The sequence below is a fragment of the Capra hircus genome, chromosome 17 (assembly GCF_001704415.2).
Source record: "Capra hircus breed San Clemente chromosome 17, ASM170441v1, whole genome shotgun sequence".
Taxonomy (NCBI): Eukaryota; Metazoa; Chordata; class Mammalia; order Artiodactyla; family Bovidae; genus Capra; species Capra hircus.
The window spans coordinates 15431328-15452336 of record NC_030824.1 but is presented as its reverse complement, the minus strand read 5'-3'; the positions used below and the strand labels follow the sequence as shown (position 1 = coordinate 15452336).

Below are 21009 nucleotides of genomic sequence, written 5' to 3'. Positions count from 1 at the left end.
ACTCTGTTAATGGCTGGTGCTATTAGTGTGTTCTTCCTTTTCGATTTGGGAGGAAGGAAGTCTGTGTTCTAATCTGCAGGGTGTTCTAATCACCTGCAGGAGCGTCTTTGGGAGGGAGTGGGGAGCTTGAAAATGCAGATTCTTGGTCCTCGCTTATGACTCAGTGAGTTGGAATCCTCTGAGGTCCGGCTCAGATGTCTAACTCTTTTAAAACTCCCCAGTAAGTCTTCTGCAGCCCAAAGTTTGGGAAGCTCGACTTTAGTAATTCCACAATGTGATTCAATTCCTCCAGTAAGCCAGGCTGGGAAATTTATTTCAAAGGATTACTGAGAAATCGGGTCTTGTTCTTGGTTTAAATGGAAAACAGAACTGACTTCATTCACTGAGGTCTACTTTCTTACTCTCTCTTATACACATGCACACACACACATGACAAAGCTTTAAATTTTAGTTTCTCCGTGGAATTCTAACTCTGGAAAACATTTTTGCTTTTTTTGATCCCACAGAAGGAAAAGTAGCTAGAGGGAACCTGACCATACAGATGGGGAAACAATTCTATCCTCACTTTATAGAGAGGCAAATTGAGGCACTGGAAGCTTCCTAACTTGCCAGGGTGGGAGTTCCTGATGGTCGGGTGGCTAAGACTCTGCACTCCCAATGCAGGGGGCCTGGTTCGACCCTGGCCAGGGAATTAGATTTCACATGCCACAACTAAGAGTTCATATGCCACAACTAAAGACCCTGTGTGCCACAACTAGAAGATGCTGCTTGCCACAACTTTGAAAAAAAATCCTGCACACCACAACTAAATACCCCACACGCAGCAATGAAGACTGAAGATCCTGTGTGCTGTGACAAAGACCTAGTGCAGCCAAACAGATAGGTAAGATAAAAGTAAATATTAAAAAAAAATGCCAGAGTGGTCTGGGTGGTAGAGCTAGGATTTGAGTCCCGGCAAAACGAGTGCTAAGGGCCAGGCTCTAACCACTGTGAAACACTTCCCATGAGGGAGAAGCAATGGAGAGGTGACCTCCTCTTCTAGCCTTCATTACTACTACTAACGAAACCTCAGTCACAAGGATACAAACATCAGTGCTTCACCCGCACACAGAAACGTTCTTATTGAGGAAGACTTCTGGGTCCCCAGTGAAACTTCTTGCCTGGAAGCTAATAGGCAAACTGAACTTTGAAAGCCAAATTGTCCACCAGAAACTCTATAAAGTAGATAATGTCCAGGTTGCCGGCATGATTTTTGTATGTTTTTGTTTTGTTTGGGGCCCTCATCATGTGTTTAAACTGTGTGAATTGACTGTCAACATCTAAAAATCGGAGATTTTAAAATAAAGACCCAGCTTTCCAATGTTTTCTGGAAAATGGGCCCATGAGGTCTGCGTTCTAAGTGGTGACAACCAGCAGGAGCAGAGTGGTGGCTGCTCCCCTTCTCACCACAGTCCCCACTGTTCCCGACCAACCTGCTTCATGCACGTATAATATGTTCCCCCCCTCACTCCTGCAGCCCTTTGATTTTCTTACCCTTGGCCCGAACTCATCATGCTCTTCTGGCAGGTTGGAACCTCAAGGCACCAGCATTATAGAAATAATTCTAGAGTTAACCACAAGGTAAGAGCCATCTACTGGCCTTTGTTAGTGCATGTACTAGAAAGGATGTGCTGGCTTAGAGGCTGTGAGGTGGTGTGGTTAACAACAGCTTCCAGGAACGTCTCTGGCAGTTCAGTGGCTGAGACTCCGTGCTCCCAATGCAGGAGGCCTGGGTTCAATACCTGGTCAGGAAACTAGATTTCTTATGCCACAACTAAAAGAAAATCTTGCATGCTGCAACAAAGATCGAAGATTCTGCGAGCCTCAGCTAAGACCAGGTGCAGCAAAACAAACAAACAAACAAAAAAACGGCAGCAAACATTTTCCAGAGCCAGGTTACCCTGGGCTTACCCTCCGTCTTTTCTACTAATTAACTGCGAGATATCAGGCAAGTCGCCTCATTTCTCTGAGCCTCTGTTTCTTCATCTGCAAAAAATGGGGATAATATCACCTACTTCCTGGGGTTGTTGTGAGGACTCAGTGAGATTTAATTCATGTGAGGGCATGGAACAGTACCTGGCATATGGTGAGTTCTAGGTCAGTGTCAGTTGCTATTATTATAACCACTTAGCTCAAACACTGATCTGGGCAGTATGTGTTTTCACAAGTTCCCAGGAGTTACACGAGGACTTGGCCTTATTTACCTGGAACACCGTCCTTCGAGTCTGGCTCATCTATTCAAAGCCTTGAACTCAGTTCAATAGCATCTTGAACTCTTTGAGGTCCTTCCTCCAGTCATGTCGATAATCATAGTAATAATTAACAAATGGTTTGTATTTCTTTATGCACTGAGAAGGAACAGATGCCAACCTACACACATTCTGTGCATCATCTTATTAACCTTCACAACAGGTTTATTAAATGGGTACAACTATAAACCTCAGTTTACAGAGGAAGAAACTGGAGTTGAGGGAGGCAAGCAGTTGGTGGAAGGTCTCACAGTAAGTAAGTGGTAAAGGGGGGTACTTGTGCCCAGGAAGTCTGGTCCCAAATCTGCACCATGTTACCCTCCACCCCATGGCCCCATGCTCACACATGCAAGCACATTATGCTTCTATTAAAGAGGAAAGTCGGGTGTGTTCTCATCCATCTTTCAACTGCCTTCTCCTTCATAGGCCAGCATCATCAGTTTGCCATCTTGTAGGCAAGACACTTTGAGGTGCTTTTGACATCTTAGTGCCTTTTTCTTCTCTCTTTTGGTCAAAACCATCAATTTTTTCCTTTATGACACTTCCTATTTTGATATCTCCTCCTCTATCCAATGACCCCTGATTGCTCATGGATCTGGCTTGTCTGATAGGAAGTCGACCCACTGGGACATCCACTACCGTCTTGGTTGCCAAGGTGGGCTTGGCTGATCTAAAAGGTGCCCCCTTCCTCCCATACCCACCCAATGGGCCCCTTCCTGAAACCAAGTTAAAAAGACTGATCTTCCCAGATTGAGGGAAATGGTGTTGGAGGAACAGTGCTGCTATGAGAGCAGAGTGGAAGGATTTCTGAATTCTTATCTGTTTGGCCAGGAGTTACACAGTGAGACAGAGATGAATCTGGGCTTGTCATTCCCAGATCCTGGTTGTCCATCACACCACCTTGCCCTTTGGCAAAACTCTGATGGAAAGTATCACTGGTTCTAGTGGATGGAGCCCATCTCCGCTGGCTGGAGAAATCAGAATAAATTTGTTCGGATCCAGAGAGAAACATCATCTCTTTGTGAGATGAGAGCTCACTGAAAATACCAAGCTAAGGTAGAGACCCTTCTGTTCTTAAACTAAGAACAGTCAGGCTAGTTGGATGCAGTGTCATGCAGGAAATAATTTAGCAGATTAGATGCTAAGGCAGAGCAAGTGATTACCTTAAAGTTTCACTTATTGTCATACATTTCCCACTCTCTAACAGTTAGGTGGAACTATGTGACTGGTGTTAGTCGATCAAATATGAGCCTAAGTGACAAGTATCGCTCCAGGGCTGAGGCAGTGAAAACCCATGTGGGATTCTCTGGCTTTTCCTCTCTCCTGTCTTAGCCTGAGAAGCCCTCATGTTCTAGATCAGAGGCTGGAAAACTATGGGCCATGGGCCAGCTCCCTGTTTTTATAAATAAGGCTTTATCACACACAGCCACATTAATGCATTTACAGATTGGATATGGCTGCTTCTATGCTAAAATGCAGAGTTAAGTAGTTGCAACTGAGATGCTAATAGTGGCCTAAAATATTTATCATCTGGCCCTTTACAGGAGAAGTTTGTTGACTCCTGTTTCAGACAGAGCAGCTACAAGATGGTATAGTCTGGACCCTGAGGGACTGTGTGGAGGAGAGAATTTCCACAAACCCATGTGGCCTATGGAATAGCAGTAAGGCAAAATGAAAACCCTTTTGTTTGAGACTGTTACTGGAGCACAATCTAACCTATCCTAGCAGTTTCCAGTGGGCTTTTCAAGAAAAGGCACCTTAGAGGACTTCCCTGGAGGTCCAGTGACAAAGACTCTGCACTCCCAATACAGGGCGCCTGAGTTTGATCCCTGGTCGGGTAACCAGATCCCACACGCCGCAACTGAAGATTCCACATGCCACAACTTGGAGTTTGCACACCACAACTAAAGGTCCCTCTTGCCACAACTAGATTCTCCATGCTGCAACTAAACGTCCTGCATGCCGCAACTAAGAGCTTGCATGCTGCAACTCAAGATCCTGCATTCTGCAACAAAGACAGATGCCATGTGCCCCAACTAAGACCTGGCACAGCCAAACAAATAAAAGTAAATATTAAAAAAACCAGAAAAGCTTACCTACTTCCAAGTGAAGTGAACTGTACAAGAAATAGCAATGACGAGAAGGCCAATAACGATGGAGGCGACAGCCACCCACTTGGCATTCCTTCCAAGCCGCTTGGATCCTTCAATGTCTCCATCCTCATAGCTGTTCTGAGCCTGGGGGACACAAGGGAAGAGCTGGTGATGACAACCCACAAGGAAAGACATGGCTTCCCACGCTGATCTGAGCCAGTGGCATGGTTACCACCTCCTCCAGGAAATCTTCCCTGAACTCCCAGTCTGAGTTAACTTCCTCTTCTGTAGTTCCTGATTACTTTCATCTTAATATTTACCACAGCATATTGAAAAGAATGATTTGGCCTCTCCCATTAGAGTGTAAGTGCTATGCAAACAGGGACCACTATCTCCTTGTTGAGCACAGTATACCACTGTCCAATGCAATAACTGCCATGTAGATTATATGCAGTGAATATCTGTATGCTGAAAGGATGAATGGGTACATCTGTCTCATCCATTAGAACAGGGGTCTGCAAGTTATGGCCCATAGGCCAAATGCAGCCTGTTATTTTTGTAAACAAAGTTTGTAGGGAACACAGTCACAATCATTTGTTTACTACTGTCTGTAGCTGCTTTTATAACAATAGAAATGAGTAGCTGGGACAGACAGCGTATTGCTTACAAATCCTAAAATATTATTTGGTCTATGACAGAAAAAGATTGTCTGCTCTTTATGCTAGAAGGTCAGGGACCCTGGCTGACCTGTTCATTCTTTTGCTGAAACGAAACTGTCATTCACCTGGCATCTACTCATACAGCTTCCCCAGCTGTTAGAATACTGGGAAACTTCTGTACTGATTGTTAAGTAGCAGCTGCCACTTCCCAATTTCCCAGCCATCCTGCTCTCTCCTCTGAGTTTCTCCAGACATCTCCATGGTGCAGGGTATCACTAGGCTCAAGACGGTATCCTTGTGCAGAGGCACAGAATCTTCTGTGCCTTTTAGAGATGTCTGGTCCATTGTAGGAACTCAAGAAATCTGTATTGGCTGAATGGGTGATGAACACATCAGTTTCCCTACAGAATACAAGTTCACTGATGGCATCCTGGAACCCCAGGCAAAGGAGAGGTGCTCAGAGAGTCCTTGCTGCTGAGCTGAAGGTCAGATGCTATCCTTCTCTCTTATTACAAGCCCTCTTTATCATAACTCCCACTGCTGAGACTTCCCCAAAAGCTGCGCTGCAGCCCAAAGAAGACTGGAAATCTGCATTTGTAAGTTAGGGACAGGATGATTCGATCCATGCCGTGAATTGCAGGTTTCCGTGGGAACCTCTATTCTTGACTCTGAAAGCACAGCACTCCAGTAATAATCACCCTTCTTCGTGGACTATGAAGGGGAATGAGGCATATGCAGACAATTACAAGCCAGAGAAACTCCCAGTAAACCACAGAGCTTTCTGCTTCTGGAACCTTCCATTAATTCTTGGATCTGGGCCATCTTAGTCAGCAACAGGCTGGGAGATTTGTCTCCACAGCGAGTCTTGCTATTTGGGCCTCTTGCGTGAATGGGAGAGTGAGAGCTTGAAACGATGCCAGGGGCTGACAGCAGGCAGAACTCCAGAACCCTGCATCCTGAATTCTGGAGTTCTTAACCCTGTGTGCCCATCAGAAACACTTGGATAGCATTAAAAATCAACGCCAAAGGCTCGGCCCTATTCTGGAGAGACTTCAATTTAACTGGTGTAGGAGCCAGACACCAGTTTTTTAAAGTAGAAATTGTGGTAAAATGTACCTGACATGAAATTTACCACTGTTGAGTGTACAATTCCATGGCACTAAGTTCACTCACGCTGTGCAAATATCACCATCATTAATCATCTCAGACTGAAACTCTGTTTTCATTAAACACTCACTCCTCATTATTCCCACCTCTCCTCCCTATCCCCAGCCCCGGCCAATCACCATTCTATGTCCTGCCCCTATGGATCTGACTGCTCTGGGGATTTTATGTGAGTTGGCTCACACAATGGTTGTCTTCTATGACTGGCTCCTCTCGGTGAGCATAATGTCCTCGAGGTTCACCCATGTTGTAGCACGTGTCAGGGCTTCTTTCCTTTTCGAGGCTGAATAATATTTCATTTTATGGATAGGCCACATTTTGTTTACCCACTCATTCATTGATGGATACTTGGGTTGCTGCCAGAGTATTTTTTAAAAAACCTTCTCAAGGTCAAAAACCTTTCGTCTAGACAACTATCTTTAACATCGTGCAAGGTCAAGACGTTCACCATCTTAAGATTTACCCCAAGAAAATGTGTCATGGAGCATGGGCTCTAAAATGCAGAGAGATCTGAGTTCAGATTTCATGTCTTATCAGTTGTGAGAATTACAGCAAGCTATCAAGCTTTCTGACTGTGGCTCAGATCATGAACTCCTTATTACCAAATTCAGACTCAAATTGAAGAAAATAGGGAAAACTGCTAGACCATTCAGGTATGACCTAAATCAAATCCCTTATGATTATACAGTGGAAGTGAGAAATAGATTTAAGGGCCTAGATCTGATAGATAGAGTGCCTGATGAACTATGGAATGAGGTTCGTGACAATGTACAGGAGACAGGGATCAAGACCATCCCCATGGAAAAGAAATGCAAAAAAGCAAAATGGCTGTCTGGGGAGGCCTTACAAATAGCTGTGAAAAGAAGAGAGGCAAAAAGCAAAGGAGAAAAGGAAAGATATTCCCATCTGAATGCAGAGTTCCAAAGAATAGCAAGAAGAGATAAGAAAGCCTTCTTTAGCAATCAATGCAAAGAAATAGAGGAAAACAACAGAATGGGAAAGACTAGAGATCTCTTCAAGAAAATTAGAGATACCAAGGGAACATTTCATGCAAAGACGGGCTCGAAAAAGGACAGAATTGGCCTGGACCTAAGAGAAGCAGAAGATATTAAGAAGAGGTGGCAAGAATACACAGAAGAACTGTACAAAAAAGATCTTCATGACCCAGATAATCATGATGATGTGATCACTCATCTAGAGCCAGACATCTTGGAATGTGAAGTCAAGTGGGCCTTAGAAAGCATCACTATGAACAAAGCTAGTGGAGGTGATGGCATTCCAGTTGAGTTATTTCAAATCCTGAAAGATGATGCTGTGAAAGCGCTGCACTCAATATGCTAGCAAATTTGGAAAACTCAGCAGTGGCCACAGGACTGGAAAAGGTCAGTTTTCATTCCAATTCCAAAGAAAGGCAATGCAAAAGAATGCTCAAACTACTGCACAATTGCACTCATCTCATATGCTAGTGAAGTAATGCTCAAAATTCTCCAAGCCAGACTTCAGCAATACGTGAACCGTGAACTCCCTGATGTTCAAGCTGGTTTTAGAAAAGGCAGAGGAACCAGAGATCAAATTGCCAACATCCGCTGGATCATGGAAAAAGCAAGAGAGTTCCCGAAAAACATCTATTTCTGCTTTATTGACTCTGCCAAAGCCTTTGACTGTGTGGATCACAAGAAACTGTGGAAAATTCTGAAAGAGATGGGAATACCAGACCACCTGACCTGCCTCTTGAGAAATCTGTATGCAGGTCAGGAAGCAACAGTTAGAACTGGACATGGAACAACAGACTGGTTCCAAATAGGAAATGGAGTATGTCAAGGCTGTATATTGTCACCCTGCTTATTTAACTTATATGCAGAGTACATCATGAGAAATGCTGGACTGGAAGAAACACAAAATGGAATCAAGACTGCCGGGAGAAATATCAATAACCTCAGATATGCAGATGACACCACCCTTATGGCAGAAAGTGAAGAGGAACTCAAAAGCCTCTTGATGAAAGTGAAAGAGGAGAGCGAAAAAGTTGGCTTAAAGCTCAACATTCAGAAAATGAAGATCATGGCATCCGGTCCCGTCACTTCATGGGAAATAGACGGGGAAACAGTGGAAACAGTGTCAGACTTTATTTTTCTGGGCTCCAAAATCACTGCAGATGGTGACTGCAGCCAGGAAATTAAAAGACGCTTACTCCTTGGAAGAAAAGTTATGACCAACCTAGATAGCATATTCAAAAGCAGAGACATTACTTTGCCGACTAAGGTCCGTCTAGTCAAGGCTATGGTTTTTCCTGTGGTCATGTATGGATGTGAGAGTTGGACTGTGAAGAAGGCTGAGTGCCGAAGAATCGATGCTTTTGAACTGTGGTGTTGGAGAAGACTCTTGAGAGTCCCTTGGACTGCAAGGAGATCCAGCCAGTCCATCCTAAAGGAGATCAACCCTGGGATTTCTTTGGAAGGAATGATGCTAAAGCTGAAGCTCCAGTACTTTAGCCACCTCATGTGAAGAGTTGACTCATTGGAAAAGACTCTGATGCTGGGAGGGATTGGGCGTGGGAGGAGAAGGGGACGACCGAGGAAAAGATAGCTGGATGGCATCACGGACTCCATGGACATGAGTCTGAGTGAACTCTGGGAGATGGTGATGGACAGGGAGGCCTGGCGTGCTGCGATTCATGGGATCGCAAAGAGTCAGACACGACTGAGCGACTGAACTGAACTGAAGCCTCAGATTCCTCATCTGTAAATTGGGGACAACAGTAATAACACCTCCTTCATATTGGAGGGGCCAATGAGTTGATGCATGCAAAGTGGTTAGCATTGGTCCAGAACATAATTTATGCTCAATAAATTAGCTTTTACTATGAATTGCCACTGCCTGTTTTATTCTTCTTCTAAAGCTGAGGTCCTTGGGGTGAAACAGAATCTTCTGGGCTACCTATGAGAATTATAGGCGATCAATCTCTACTCCTGGGGAGTAGAGAATTCCAAGTTTGGGAAACGTTGTTTTAGAGGCTTCACAAGTAAAGTCACGGCATAGAATCCTAAAACCCTGAACTGTGAGTTCATAATCAGTTTAAGATTATATAGATTCAGACTCTCCTAAATCGATCATTATTCTATCATGCTACCTTCAAAAACCCAGTTCTGAGATTAGTCATGGCGATATACTTGCACTGCTGTAACCAGGAAAAATAAAACAAAGAAAACCATGAGACACTCCTTGCCAATCTCTCTCCAAACATTGCCAACCCCTGGCTGTCTGGATGAAAACGCAGTTTCGTTTCTCAGCAGCAGCAACAACGACAGTGGGAAGAGCAGCCAGTGTGCGCCATGTTGAAGGGCTCATCTACATCTGTGCATTGCCCATGAGCCCAGGGGAGATGGGGCTACCCAGGCCACTTGTCTGCTGCAGATCAGCAGAGCCACGCTGGTGACCTGGCTAAGGGCCATGGGGGTGCAAGACATGGGCGAACCCTGTCCAACCTTCATCACCTGTTAGCAGTCTGGCATCTTGTATGTAACCCTTTTCTTTGCTATTCTCCATCCCTCTGGAGCTCATAAAGGAGATGTTGAGTCATCCCAGGAATGGATCCAAGGTTAGCTTGAAAAACAGGTGAAAAGCCTCTTTCAATATTAGTTGTAGACTCTTTTCTTCTCAAGAGTCCTCTTATGAATCCCTTTCTTCCTCTGGTTCTTGGAGAAGGGGCTTCCCACGGGTAAATCTGCTGGGTAAACGTAAGGATATGGGGGAAGGGATGAAGGTGGGGTAATTTAGAACTCTCATATTTCACTTTAAAGGACTTCATTGGTGAGGGGCTCTGGCTTCAGGGTCATCATCCCACAATAGAGCAGGAAGGGATTAATGCCCCCCTCCTCAGTTCATTGGCTGGAGTTCTTTTCTCTCCGAACTGGCACTGCGTATTAATATAGGTCTGTTGGCAGATGCTACAGATTGAAGCGGTAGAAGTGGGTTTTAGAGAAAATGCATGGTTTATAAATCTTTCTCTGAAGGGCTTAAAAAGTAAACTATTCCATCTGCTGTGGAAGAACTATGAAGAAACAAGGGATGACTTTGATACTTAAATTTACACGATCGTCTTAGTCCTTTCACCGATTCTGAACGCAATTCGTGAACATGTATTTGAATGCTATAGAAACGTACACTGTAGGCAGAAAGCTCTTCTCGTTTTTATTTCCCAAAGATAACAGGTTAGTACATTCGCTTCTAGATTTTTTTTCCCCATGAATAATATGAAAGGAAAACTGACACTTTCTCCTCGTTTCATTATGACTAAGCACATCACGTACCACAGTTCATGAGAAATAGCAATTTGTATACTGAGATAAACCAGGAACAACAGGTTAGTCTGTTTAGCCTGCATCCTTCCAATATTGAAACCTTTGAGTATTTCCCATTAGGCTTTGCAAAGACAATTTCATTTTCGCCTTTTGTGACATGGATACCTAAACACAGGTCCCTTCCTCAGTGGATATGTAATCTTTTGAGAAAGATACTGTTTTGCTTTTTTTTTTTTTAAATCAGGAACAGATTAACGGAAAACTTGGTAATCTTGGAAATTCTGTATTCATTTCCTTTAAATACTGTGGTTTGTATTTGGCTGGCTGGTCATTTTGAGGCTGGACTTCCTTGTATTTCAAGTAAAATTTTTTCTTTTCTAATTGTTTTGGCCTCTGAATTTTTCTTTGACAAAAATCATAATGATAATAGATAATATATACTGAGTATTTGTTATGGGCCAGACACTTGTCAAGGATTATTTCATCAGTCTTCATAACAGCCCTGTGAGGCAGATGCTTTGTTTCCATTTTACTGATGGGAAAACTGAGTCACAGAGAAGTTAAAATAATTTGCCTGAAGATACATAGCTAGTTTGATTCTCTCTCTGAGGGTTTTTCTTTTCCTCTTAGTTAAAAATGTGAGTAGCAGCATACTATTTGAGTTCTGTAACTTGCTTTTTGCCACTTGTTATAGGGTGGGGGTGGCTTTCCAAGCTCATGCTTGTGGGTCTGTCTCACTGCTGTTTTCTTTCTCCACTCATGATTTAAAGTACATTGATAAACTCCCTAATGTTGCACTGTCCTTGATTCTTGGGGAAAAACCTTGATTTGTCATGATTCACTTTTGGTAGGTAACTTTCTGTTTGCAAACAACTTCAAACTTAGAGAAAAGTTCCAAGTATAGTTGTCTCACTCTTTTTAATGTCTTTGTACTAGTCACGTAAATGGTCACACCTCACTAACATTTCAGCTATTTAAAGTTTGTGGCAATTATATAATATGCTGCAACAGACACCCTCATTCATATATTTTTGTACACATTTGAGTATCTTCTTGGGATGGATTCCTAGGAATGGGATTACAGAGTCAAAAGGTATATTTATATTTGGAGATAGAGTAAAACTGCATTGCAGAAAAACTGTACAAAATTTACATTCCCACTAACAGTATTTATGTGTCCTTTCCTCCACAACCTTGCCAACATTGTATGTTATTAATCTATTTTTGCTGTTTTAACAGGCGAAAAAGAATCTCAAAATAACATTTCTTTATTAATGATGAAATTGAGTCATGTTCAGATTTCCACTCAAACATCACCTTCCGAGAGAGGCCTTCTCAGTTTATTTAAAACTTTCCCAAGTGACTAATACAGTGCCTGGAGATCAATAAATACATGTTGAATTAACAAACATATGTACAGACAAATGTCTGTCAAGGGTATTTCTTCTTTAATACCTTTATTTACGTATTTTGACCGTGCTGGGTCTTGCTGCTGCACGGGCTTTCCTCCAGCTGTGCTGCGCGCAGGCCACTCTTCGTTGCGGTGCATGGCTTCTCACTGTGAAGACTTCTCTTTTGGTGGAGCATGGGCTCCAGGGCACACAGGTTTCCATAGTCGCAGTGTGTGGGCTCAGGAGTTGCAGCTCCTGGGATCTTGAGCACAGGCTCAATAGTTGTGGCACCCAAGCTCAGTCATTCTGTGGCATGTGACATCTTCCCAGATCAGAGATCGAACCCGTGTCTCCTGCACTGGCAGATGGATTCTTTACCACTGAGCCACCAAGGAAGTCCCAAATGTATTTCTTCTTAATGAGTTTTATACTTATATCTTTTTGTCTAGTTGTCTATTAATTTGTCTGATAATTAGACATTTGCAGAAACTTTTTACATATTATAGGTCAGCACCATGCAACAGAAATACAATGGGGACCACATACCTAATTCAAAATTCTCTGGCCATCCCTGGTGGTGCACTGATAAAGAATCCACCTGTCAATGCAGGGGATATGGGTTCTATCCCTGGTATGGGAAGATTCCATATGCTGCAAGGCAACTAAGCCCATGTACTGGAGTCTGTGAGCTGCAACTACAGGGTCCATGTGCTGCAAATGCTGAAGCCCGAGTGTTTTATAGCCCATGCTCTGCAACTAGAGTTGCCCCCACTCTCCACAACTGGAGAAAGCCTGCATTCAGCAACAAAGACCCAGTGCAGTAAAATTAAAATTTTTTTCTAGTACCCACATTAAAGAGGTAAAATTAACTTTTATAATATATGTTTTATTTAACCCAACATGTCCAAACTTTTATCATTAAAATCTGTGGTGCTATTTCCAATACTCAATAGTCACATGTGGCAACTCTAAGAATAGCACAGAAAATAATATACATTAATCTGTTATGTATGTTGCAAAATTCTCTCCCAGGTTCTCCTGGCTCATTGTCTTTTCCTCCTAAATTATAAATTTTATTTTGATATAGTTTACGGTTCACAAAAAGTTACAAACATAGTACTAAGAGTTCCCTTTTACCTTTCACCAAACTTTGGCTAATGATGAGATCTTAAGTAACCACAGTACTTGGTCAAAACCAGGAAATTGACGTTGATTGATATTATTAACTCAGTTATAGACCTTATTCAGATTTTACCAGTTTTCACATGCACTCTTTTTTGTTGTTGTTGTTTTGCTTTTTGGGTATGTGTACAGCTCTATGAAATTTTGTCGCCTGCAGATTGGAGTGACTATTGCCACAAAGAAATTCTTTCATGGAGGGTATAGAGAAAAGGGAACCTTCCTACAGGCTGGTGGAAAGGTAAGTTGGTGGAGCCACTATGGAAAACAATATGGATGTTCCTCAGAAAACAAAAAATGGAATTGCCATACCATCTAGCAATCCCACTCCTGGGCATATATCCGGACAAAACTGCAATTGCAAAAAGATACATGCACCCCTATGTTCATAGCAGCACTAGTCACAATCGCCAAGACATGGAAACAACCTGAATGTCCCTCAGCAGATGAACGGATAAAGATGCAGCACATTTATATACAATGGAATGCTACTCAGCCATAAAGAGAACAAACTAATGCCATCTGCAATAACAAGAGTACAACTAGGACTATCATACTAAGTGCAGTAAGTCACAACAAGTAAACCACTTATACGCGGAACCTGAAATATGACACAAATGAACCTCTCCAGGAGCTGACTGTGGCTCAGACCATGAGCTCCTCATTGCCAAATTCAGACTTAAATGGAAGAAAGTGGGGAAAACCGCTAGACCATTCAGATATGACCTAAATCAAATCCCTTATGACTATACAGTAGAAACGAGAAATAGATTTAAGGGACTAGATCTGATAGAGTGCCTGATGAACTATGGACTGAGGTTCGTGACATTGTACAGGAGACAGGAATCAAGACCATCCCCATGGAAAAGAAATGCAAAAAAGCAAACTGGCTGTCTGGGGAGGCCTTGCAAATAGCTGTGAAAAGAAGAGAAGCGAAAGCAAAGGAGAAAAGGAAAGATATAAGCATCTGAATGCAGAGTTCCAAAGAATACCAAGAAGAGATAAGAAAGCCTTCCTCAGCAATCAATGCAAAGAAACAGAGGAAGACAACAGAATGGGAAAGACTAGAGATCAGTTTGAGTGAACTCCGGGAGTTGGTGATGGACAGGGAGGCCTGGCGTGCTGTGATTTATGGGGTCACAAAGAGTCGGCCAAGACTGAGTGACTGAACTGAACTGACTGATGAAACAAAGACTCACAGACAAAGAGAACAGGTTGCCAAGGAGGTGGTGGTTGGGGGAGGGATGGGGTGGGAGTTTAGGGTTAGCACATGTAAACTTATATACAAAATGGATAAACAGCAAGGTCCTACTGCAAAGAGAACTATATTCAATATCCTATGATAAGCCATATGGAAAAGAATATTTTAAAAGAATGTACATATATATAAATATATATAACTGAGTCACTGTGCTGAACAGCAGAAATTAACATAACATTTTAAATCAACTATATTTCAATTTAAAGAAGATATTCTCTCATGTTACCCTTTGTAAGTCACACCCTTTCTCATGTCCAAGTCTTTTGTCCTTTAATTTAGATTTGTGGCATTTGGATATTGCCCAGAGTTCACTTCCAAGTTGTGACACTTCTTCATAATTTCATAAACCAAGTACCTTTACTTTAAGGTGCTAAATAGCAATTTGCTGTCTCTGTTCACCATGCAAAGTAGGTTAAAAAGAAAGACCTTTAGATTCTTTCCAGCTCTTATCTTTCATTGTAAGTCAAATGAATATTTGTCAGCATGTAGAAAAAATGGTTGTCCTCAAATATTTTATAAGGCCTCAAGAGTCCCCAGCGGTGGTTCTTCCCTTTTCTGTGAGGCTGGGCTTACGCTGGCAAAATGTAACAGTCATTACAGAACCTAAAAAGAGCTTTCAGGTCTTGGTCAGCTGCCTTGAACCAGCAAAGGTCACGCTTGGGAACAGAAAAGTGGCCAAGTTCCTTTCCCTTGTAGTAAATACTAGTGACGTCACGCTCACTGCATCTGGTAATTTCAAGCTTGTTTATACGTCCCTTCCCTGGATGGACACATGATATGCAAATACTCTGGCGGGAAAGTTGTTTGGGAGCCAGAAATGAGGTTGATTGTCTCTATGCCCAACCGCAAGAAGGCTGCAGAAGGGACCAGCATGACTATGCCGTGAAGGCATGCAGCCAAGCCTTCTGGCCATCTGTCAGAAGGCACAGGTACTTGCTGGAAGCCACATTTCCAAGAAGGAGACATCCAGAAAAATTCTGCAAATTTTAATAACTGGCATTGAACATCAATGGGTGCAATGTTCTGGGACTTTGTGACACTTTATATCAATGATAAAGTTGATCTCTTGTCCTGAGCCAGGAAAATATGGAGAGTACTTTGTCCATTCCCTCTGGTCTTTAGAGCAGAGCTCTTGTATCCCACATGATACTGGATGAGACAGCATCACCTATGGGGTGTCTGTCAGGTGAAGATCTGAGATGAAACTCTCTAAATGGACATGTTTAACATTCTTTATACTGGTGGCCGTACCTTAGAATCACCTATGTCCCCAAAATGCCCATGAAAATTCCTGTGCCCAAGCCCCACCCCAGATCAAATGAATTAGGATCTCTGGGGATGAGACTCCAGCATCGGTATTTTTCGAAAAGCTTCTCGGGTCATTCTGAGAAGAGTTGAGAACCACTGTCCTGGATGGACAGCCATTCATTCATTCATCCAGCCATTCACTCACTCAACACTATTTATTAAGCATCAACTATGTGCCAGGCACTGTTTCCTGCCCACATGGAGCTTACATTTTGGTAAAGACTGAAAATAAAACACTTAAACATGTAATTTTCTTGGGCTCCAAAATCACTGTGGATGATGACTGCAGCCATGAAATTAAAAGATGCTTGTTCCTTGAAAGAAAAGCTCTGATAAACTTATAAAATGTATTAAAAAGTAGAGAACTCATCCTGCCAACAAAGGTCTGTATAGTCTAAGTTACAGTTTTTCCAGTGGTCATGTATGGATGTGAGAGTTGGACCATAGAGAAGGCTGAGCACCAAAGAGCTGATGCTTTAGAACTGTGGTGCTGGCGAAGACTCTTGAGAGTCCCTTGGACAGCAAGGAGATCAAACCAGTCAATCCTAAAGGAAATCAATCCTGAATATTCATTGGAAGGACTGATGTGAAGCTCCAATACACTGGCTACCTGATGTGAAGAGCAGACACACTGGAAAAGACCCTGATGCTGGGAAAGATTGAGGGCAGGAGGAGAAGCGGGTGAAAGAGGATGAGATGGGTGGATGGCATCATCAACTCAATGGACGTGAGTTTGAGCAAACTCTGAGAGATAATGAAGGACAGGGAAGCCTGGTGTGTGGCAATCCAGGGGTCACAGAGAGTCAGGCACGACTAAGTGACTGAACAACAACAAAACATGCAAGTAAACAAGAATACAGAATATTACTAAGGCAAGAAAAATGGGATGGTGGGAGGAGGCTCTCCCTCAAGTTGTGGCAGGTGTCAAGACCTGAAGACCTGAGAAGGAGCCAGATCTGCAAAAAGGGGGAAGAAGATGCCAGCAGAGAAAACAGCAAATGTGAGAGGGAAATAATTTTTCTGCTCAAGGTACTAAAGAAAATTCAATGTGACTGAAATGTAGGCATGAAAAGTGGGGGAGGGGAGAGAGGAAGGGGAATATGAGATAAGGTTGGAGGTGAAGCCACAGACTATGTTATAATAATAATATATATTTATATATTTATATTTTATCATTTATATATTTATAAAATAATATAGTTATTATAACTGTATAGTTATAAGAATGAACTATAATGCTAAAATAAATTAGTTAATATAAATAAAATAGTTAATTTTATTAAACTAAATAGCTAAAATAAAAGTTAATATTTATGGAATGCCTATACTATGCCAGGCCCTGACCTAATCACCTTCTGTGCACCATATAATTGCAACTTCACAGTAAGTAGTCGAAGTTTAGATTCCATCCAGGCTGAGACATGCAGAAGTCACACTTCCTCAGTGGCTCCCCTGGCTTCATTTTCGAGAGCTTTCTTAGCAATACCAACTCCATTTTGATCATCCTTTTCTGCAGCGCTGAAGGAAACAGACCAGGGCTGAGTCAGAACCTAGGTCAGGGAACTTACTTAGGATGGGGTGACCTGAGAAGGCTGCCCTAAGGAAGTTGACATGTAAGCTGAGACAGGAAGAATGAGAAGTCACTGGCCACATGAGACGGACAGAGGAGAGGGTTCCAAGCAGAGGAAACGACCTAGACGAGGATGCGGGCCAGGAAAGGTGGCAGGGGGTAGGGTGGGGGGAGGTGAACAGGGAGGAGGGCTTTTGGAGAACCTTGTCCGGGGCCAGACCTTGAAGGCCAGGGAAGGCCACAAAGCCTATCCCTTGGAAGGCAAGGGGCGTCAATGATGGGTGGCGGGGCCCACTCAGGGGCTTCTGGTCCCATCCCCCGCACATGATTTATGCCCTCTGATCACAGACCACTATCAGACATCAGGAGCTTTCCAGAAGAGCAACTTCCCACTAAGGCATCAGCGTGACAGCTAAGGCCCAGGTAACAGAAATGTACCTTCTATGCTGTACCAAGGAAGAAGGGGACTTAACGGCAGCACTTTTGATTTTTACTGGGGTCTTTTTTTTTTCTTACTGCTGGGCAAAATCATGAAGGAGAAAAGTTGGGCAAGGGAATGGGAACCCTACCAAAGTGTATTTAATGGCTCATTTTCTTCATCTCCCTGCTGTTCCAGAAACTCTAGATACTCATCAGGCCCTTACCCTAAAATAATTCATGTCAGTCCATCCTTTCTGGAAAGATATTTCCTTCTCTGTGTCAGAATCAATCGTAACTCCTGCCAGACCACTTAACAACCTTGCTGCTTTTGCCTTTACAAGCCCCTGAGTCTTTCTCTTCCCTGGAACACTCTTCCGGTTTCGTCTGAATCTGTGTCTCCTGAATTGCAGTTCCTAACATCACAGTGAATTCTTTTCTTATTAGCACACAGTTCTTGGTGTGGCTCAGGGTTACTCACTCTGTTGCTTATGGACGTGTCGAGTATTTTTAACCGTGAGCTCCATGAGGGCAGACATCATGTCCCTCTTTACTCACCACTCCATTTCAAGTGCCTAATGGAGGACACTTAGTACTCCTTTAATTCCCTTTGATGGGGTCAGAAAACCAAACAACTTCACCAGCAAAGCAAAACAGACACCAAAACAAAACAATCGACCGGCATAATTTTCTGACCAACCAAGGCAACCTGTTATTTTGGTGCTGGCAGAACAAAGGGTAAACTGAGTCATCTCACTTTCCATGTCAGAGTTCTGAAGGGTGGGCTTCTGCCCTAGAATGGCAGACACAGGTTTGCTGTCTGAATGACCAGAAGAAGGAATTTTCACCTTGAGGTCCACACCTGTGAAGGAATGTTAGTCCTCTAGCCTTTACTTCGTAAGTCAGAGTCACTGACAATTCTTCACTTAAATGGAACCCACCCTCCCAGTATTTTGTGTATGTGAACTGTGCTCAGCCCGATTTTATTACAGATGTTATACAACAGACAGATGGATGTTCAATATGGCAGTAAGTAAATGAGTAAAAGACTCCTTGGAAGGAAACTTATGACCAACCTGGACAGCATATTAAAAAGCAGAGACATTACTTTGCCAACAAAGGTCCATCTAGACAAGGCTATGGTTTTTCCAGTAGTCATGTATGGATGTGAGAGTTGGACTATAAAGAAAGCTGAGCGCTGAAGAATTGATGCTTTTGAACCGTGGTGTTGGAGAAGACTCTTGAGAGTCCCTTGGACTGCAAGGAGATCCAACCAGTCCATCCTAAAGGAGATCAGTCCTGAGTGTTCATTGGAAGGACTTATGTTGAAGCTGAAACTCCAATACTTTGGCCACCTGATGCAAAGAGCTGACTCATTTGAAAAGACCCTGATGCTGGGAAAGATTGAAGGCAGGAGGAGAAGGGGATGACAGAGGATGAGATGGTTGGATGGCATCACCGACTCAATGGACATGAGTATGAGTAAACTCCAGGAGCTGGTGATGGACAGGGAGGCCTGTCGTGCTGCAGTTCATGGGGTTGCAGGGAGCTGGACACGACTGAGCGACTGAACTAAACTAAGTATGTGTTAGTCGCTCAGTCTTGTTCGACTCTTTGTGATCCCATGGATCATAGCCCACCAGGTTCCTCTGTCCATGAAATTCTCTAGGCAAGAATATTGGAGTGGGATGCCATGAACCCAAAGGGAGAAAAAAGCTTTGGAGGGATGAATCTGAATCTGTTTTCCTCCTTTGTAAAATGGGGATGTTAGTACCTACAACCCAGGTTGCTGGTGGGGCTTTATTGAGATGAGTATAAAAGGGCACAGTATTATCTCATGCAATTCTGAGAACAATGTAGAGAGGTCTGCATTAACATTCCTGTTGGAGAGGTGGGGAAACCTAGGCCCAGAGAAGTTAGGTGAAGGAATGGAGCCAACATTAGAATCCAGGAGTTGAGTGCAGAGTCTGGACCTACTCAGCACCTGCCTTTGAAACCCACTGCCAGCCTAGGGTTCAAATGGCAAACTAAAGGAAAGAGAGGCTCCTAAAAACTTTGGAACACAGTTATTCCTTGCAACAAGGTTCGCAAAGCAAGCGAAAGAAGCAAGGCCCAGACTACCCACCAAAGAGGAGAAAATATTTGCAAGTTAGAGATCTGATAAGGGACTCATATGCAAAATACACCAAGAACTCTGACAACTCAGCAATAAAAAGACAATTAAAAATGGGCAAAGAATTTGAATAAACAGTCTCCAAATAAGATATACTAACAGCCAATAAGCATAAGAAAAGATGCTCAGTCTCATCAGTCTTTAGGGAAATGAATCTGCAAATCTGAAATCACAACAAGATACCTGCTAGGATGGCCAGAACGGTGAAGACAGGCAGTGGCAAGTATTAGTGAGGATGCCGAGAAACTGGAACCTTCAGACAGTGCTGGTGGGAAAGGAAAGTGATGCCATGGCTTTAGAAACAGGCTGGCAGATTCTTAAAAAGTTAAACAGAATTATCATACAACCCAGCAATTCCACTCTCAGGTATATGCCCAAGAAAATGGAAAGCCTATGTTCACATAAAAGCTGTACATGAATATTCATAGCAGCATTATTCACAATAGCCTCCAAAACGGAATCAACCCAAATGTTCAACAACAAAGTGAATTAAAAGCCAAAATGTGGTATATTCATATAACAGAAATATTATTCAGTATTAAAAAGAAGGAAGTGCTGACATAAGCTACAATGTGGATGAACCTTGAAAACACTGCACTAAGTGAAAAAAGCTGCTGGGGCCCAGGCCAGGTCACCCTAAAACATGCTTTAATGGCATAATGCTTATTTCTGAATTAAAGTTACTAAAGAAATGCTCAATGCCAAGAGGGACCCTTTGACCCTCCTTTCTGTCTCCCTGGAAGCAGGAAATAAATCTCTCACCTGAAAGGTGCAGGCTCTCCATTTGGAGGTAGAAAGACCCCTTATTGACAGATACAGGGAATTCAGGCTGAGAAGCTTGTATAAACAAACTTTGTTACTTTTAAAATTTACCACCCAGGCCAAAATCCTGTTCAGATTCTTCACTAAGCACCCAAAACTACGGTTTCTTTGTCCTGTTGGGTTCTCACAAATTTACTGTTTGTCTGATATAAAAGCTGTCTGCTTTGGCCACTTCTTTGGTTCCCCTTCTAAAGACCTCTGTGCACACAAATTAAAAGTTGTCTGTCTCTTTTTAATTTGTGTCAATTTTATTACTAGGCGAGCCACAAGAACTCAAGCGGGATAGAGGGGGAGAATTTCCCCTCCCTGACAAAGCCAAACATGAAAGATCACGAATTGTATGATTCCATTTACGTGAAATAACCACAGTAACTCATCAGTTC

General features: G+C 42.8%; 1 protein-coding gene across 2 annotated transcripts in view; it reads right to left on the bottom strand.

Moving 5' to 3' along the window:
- The window catches only part of TMEM233 (transmembrane protein 233), a 46853-nt gene that overhangs the window by 7452 nt on the left and 18392 nt on the right, over positions 1-21009 (bottom strand). Inside the window, exon 2 of one of the 2 annotated variants that reach the window (XM_005691453.3) lies at positions 4389-4525. In XM_005691453.3, coding sequence (XP_005691510.1) covers positions 4389-4525 — 137 coding nt within the window. Of the gene's footprint in view, positions 1-4384; positions 4526-21009 lie in introns of both variants that reach the window. The other variant, XM_005691454.3, reaches the window with a different exon arrangement.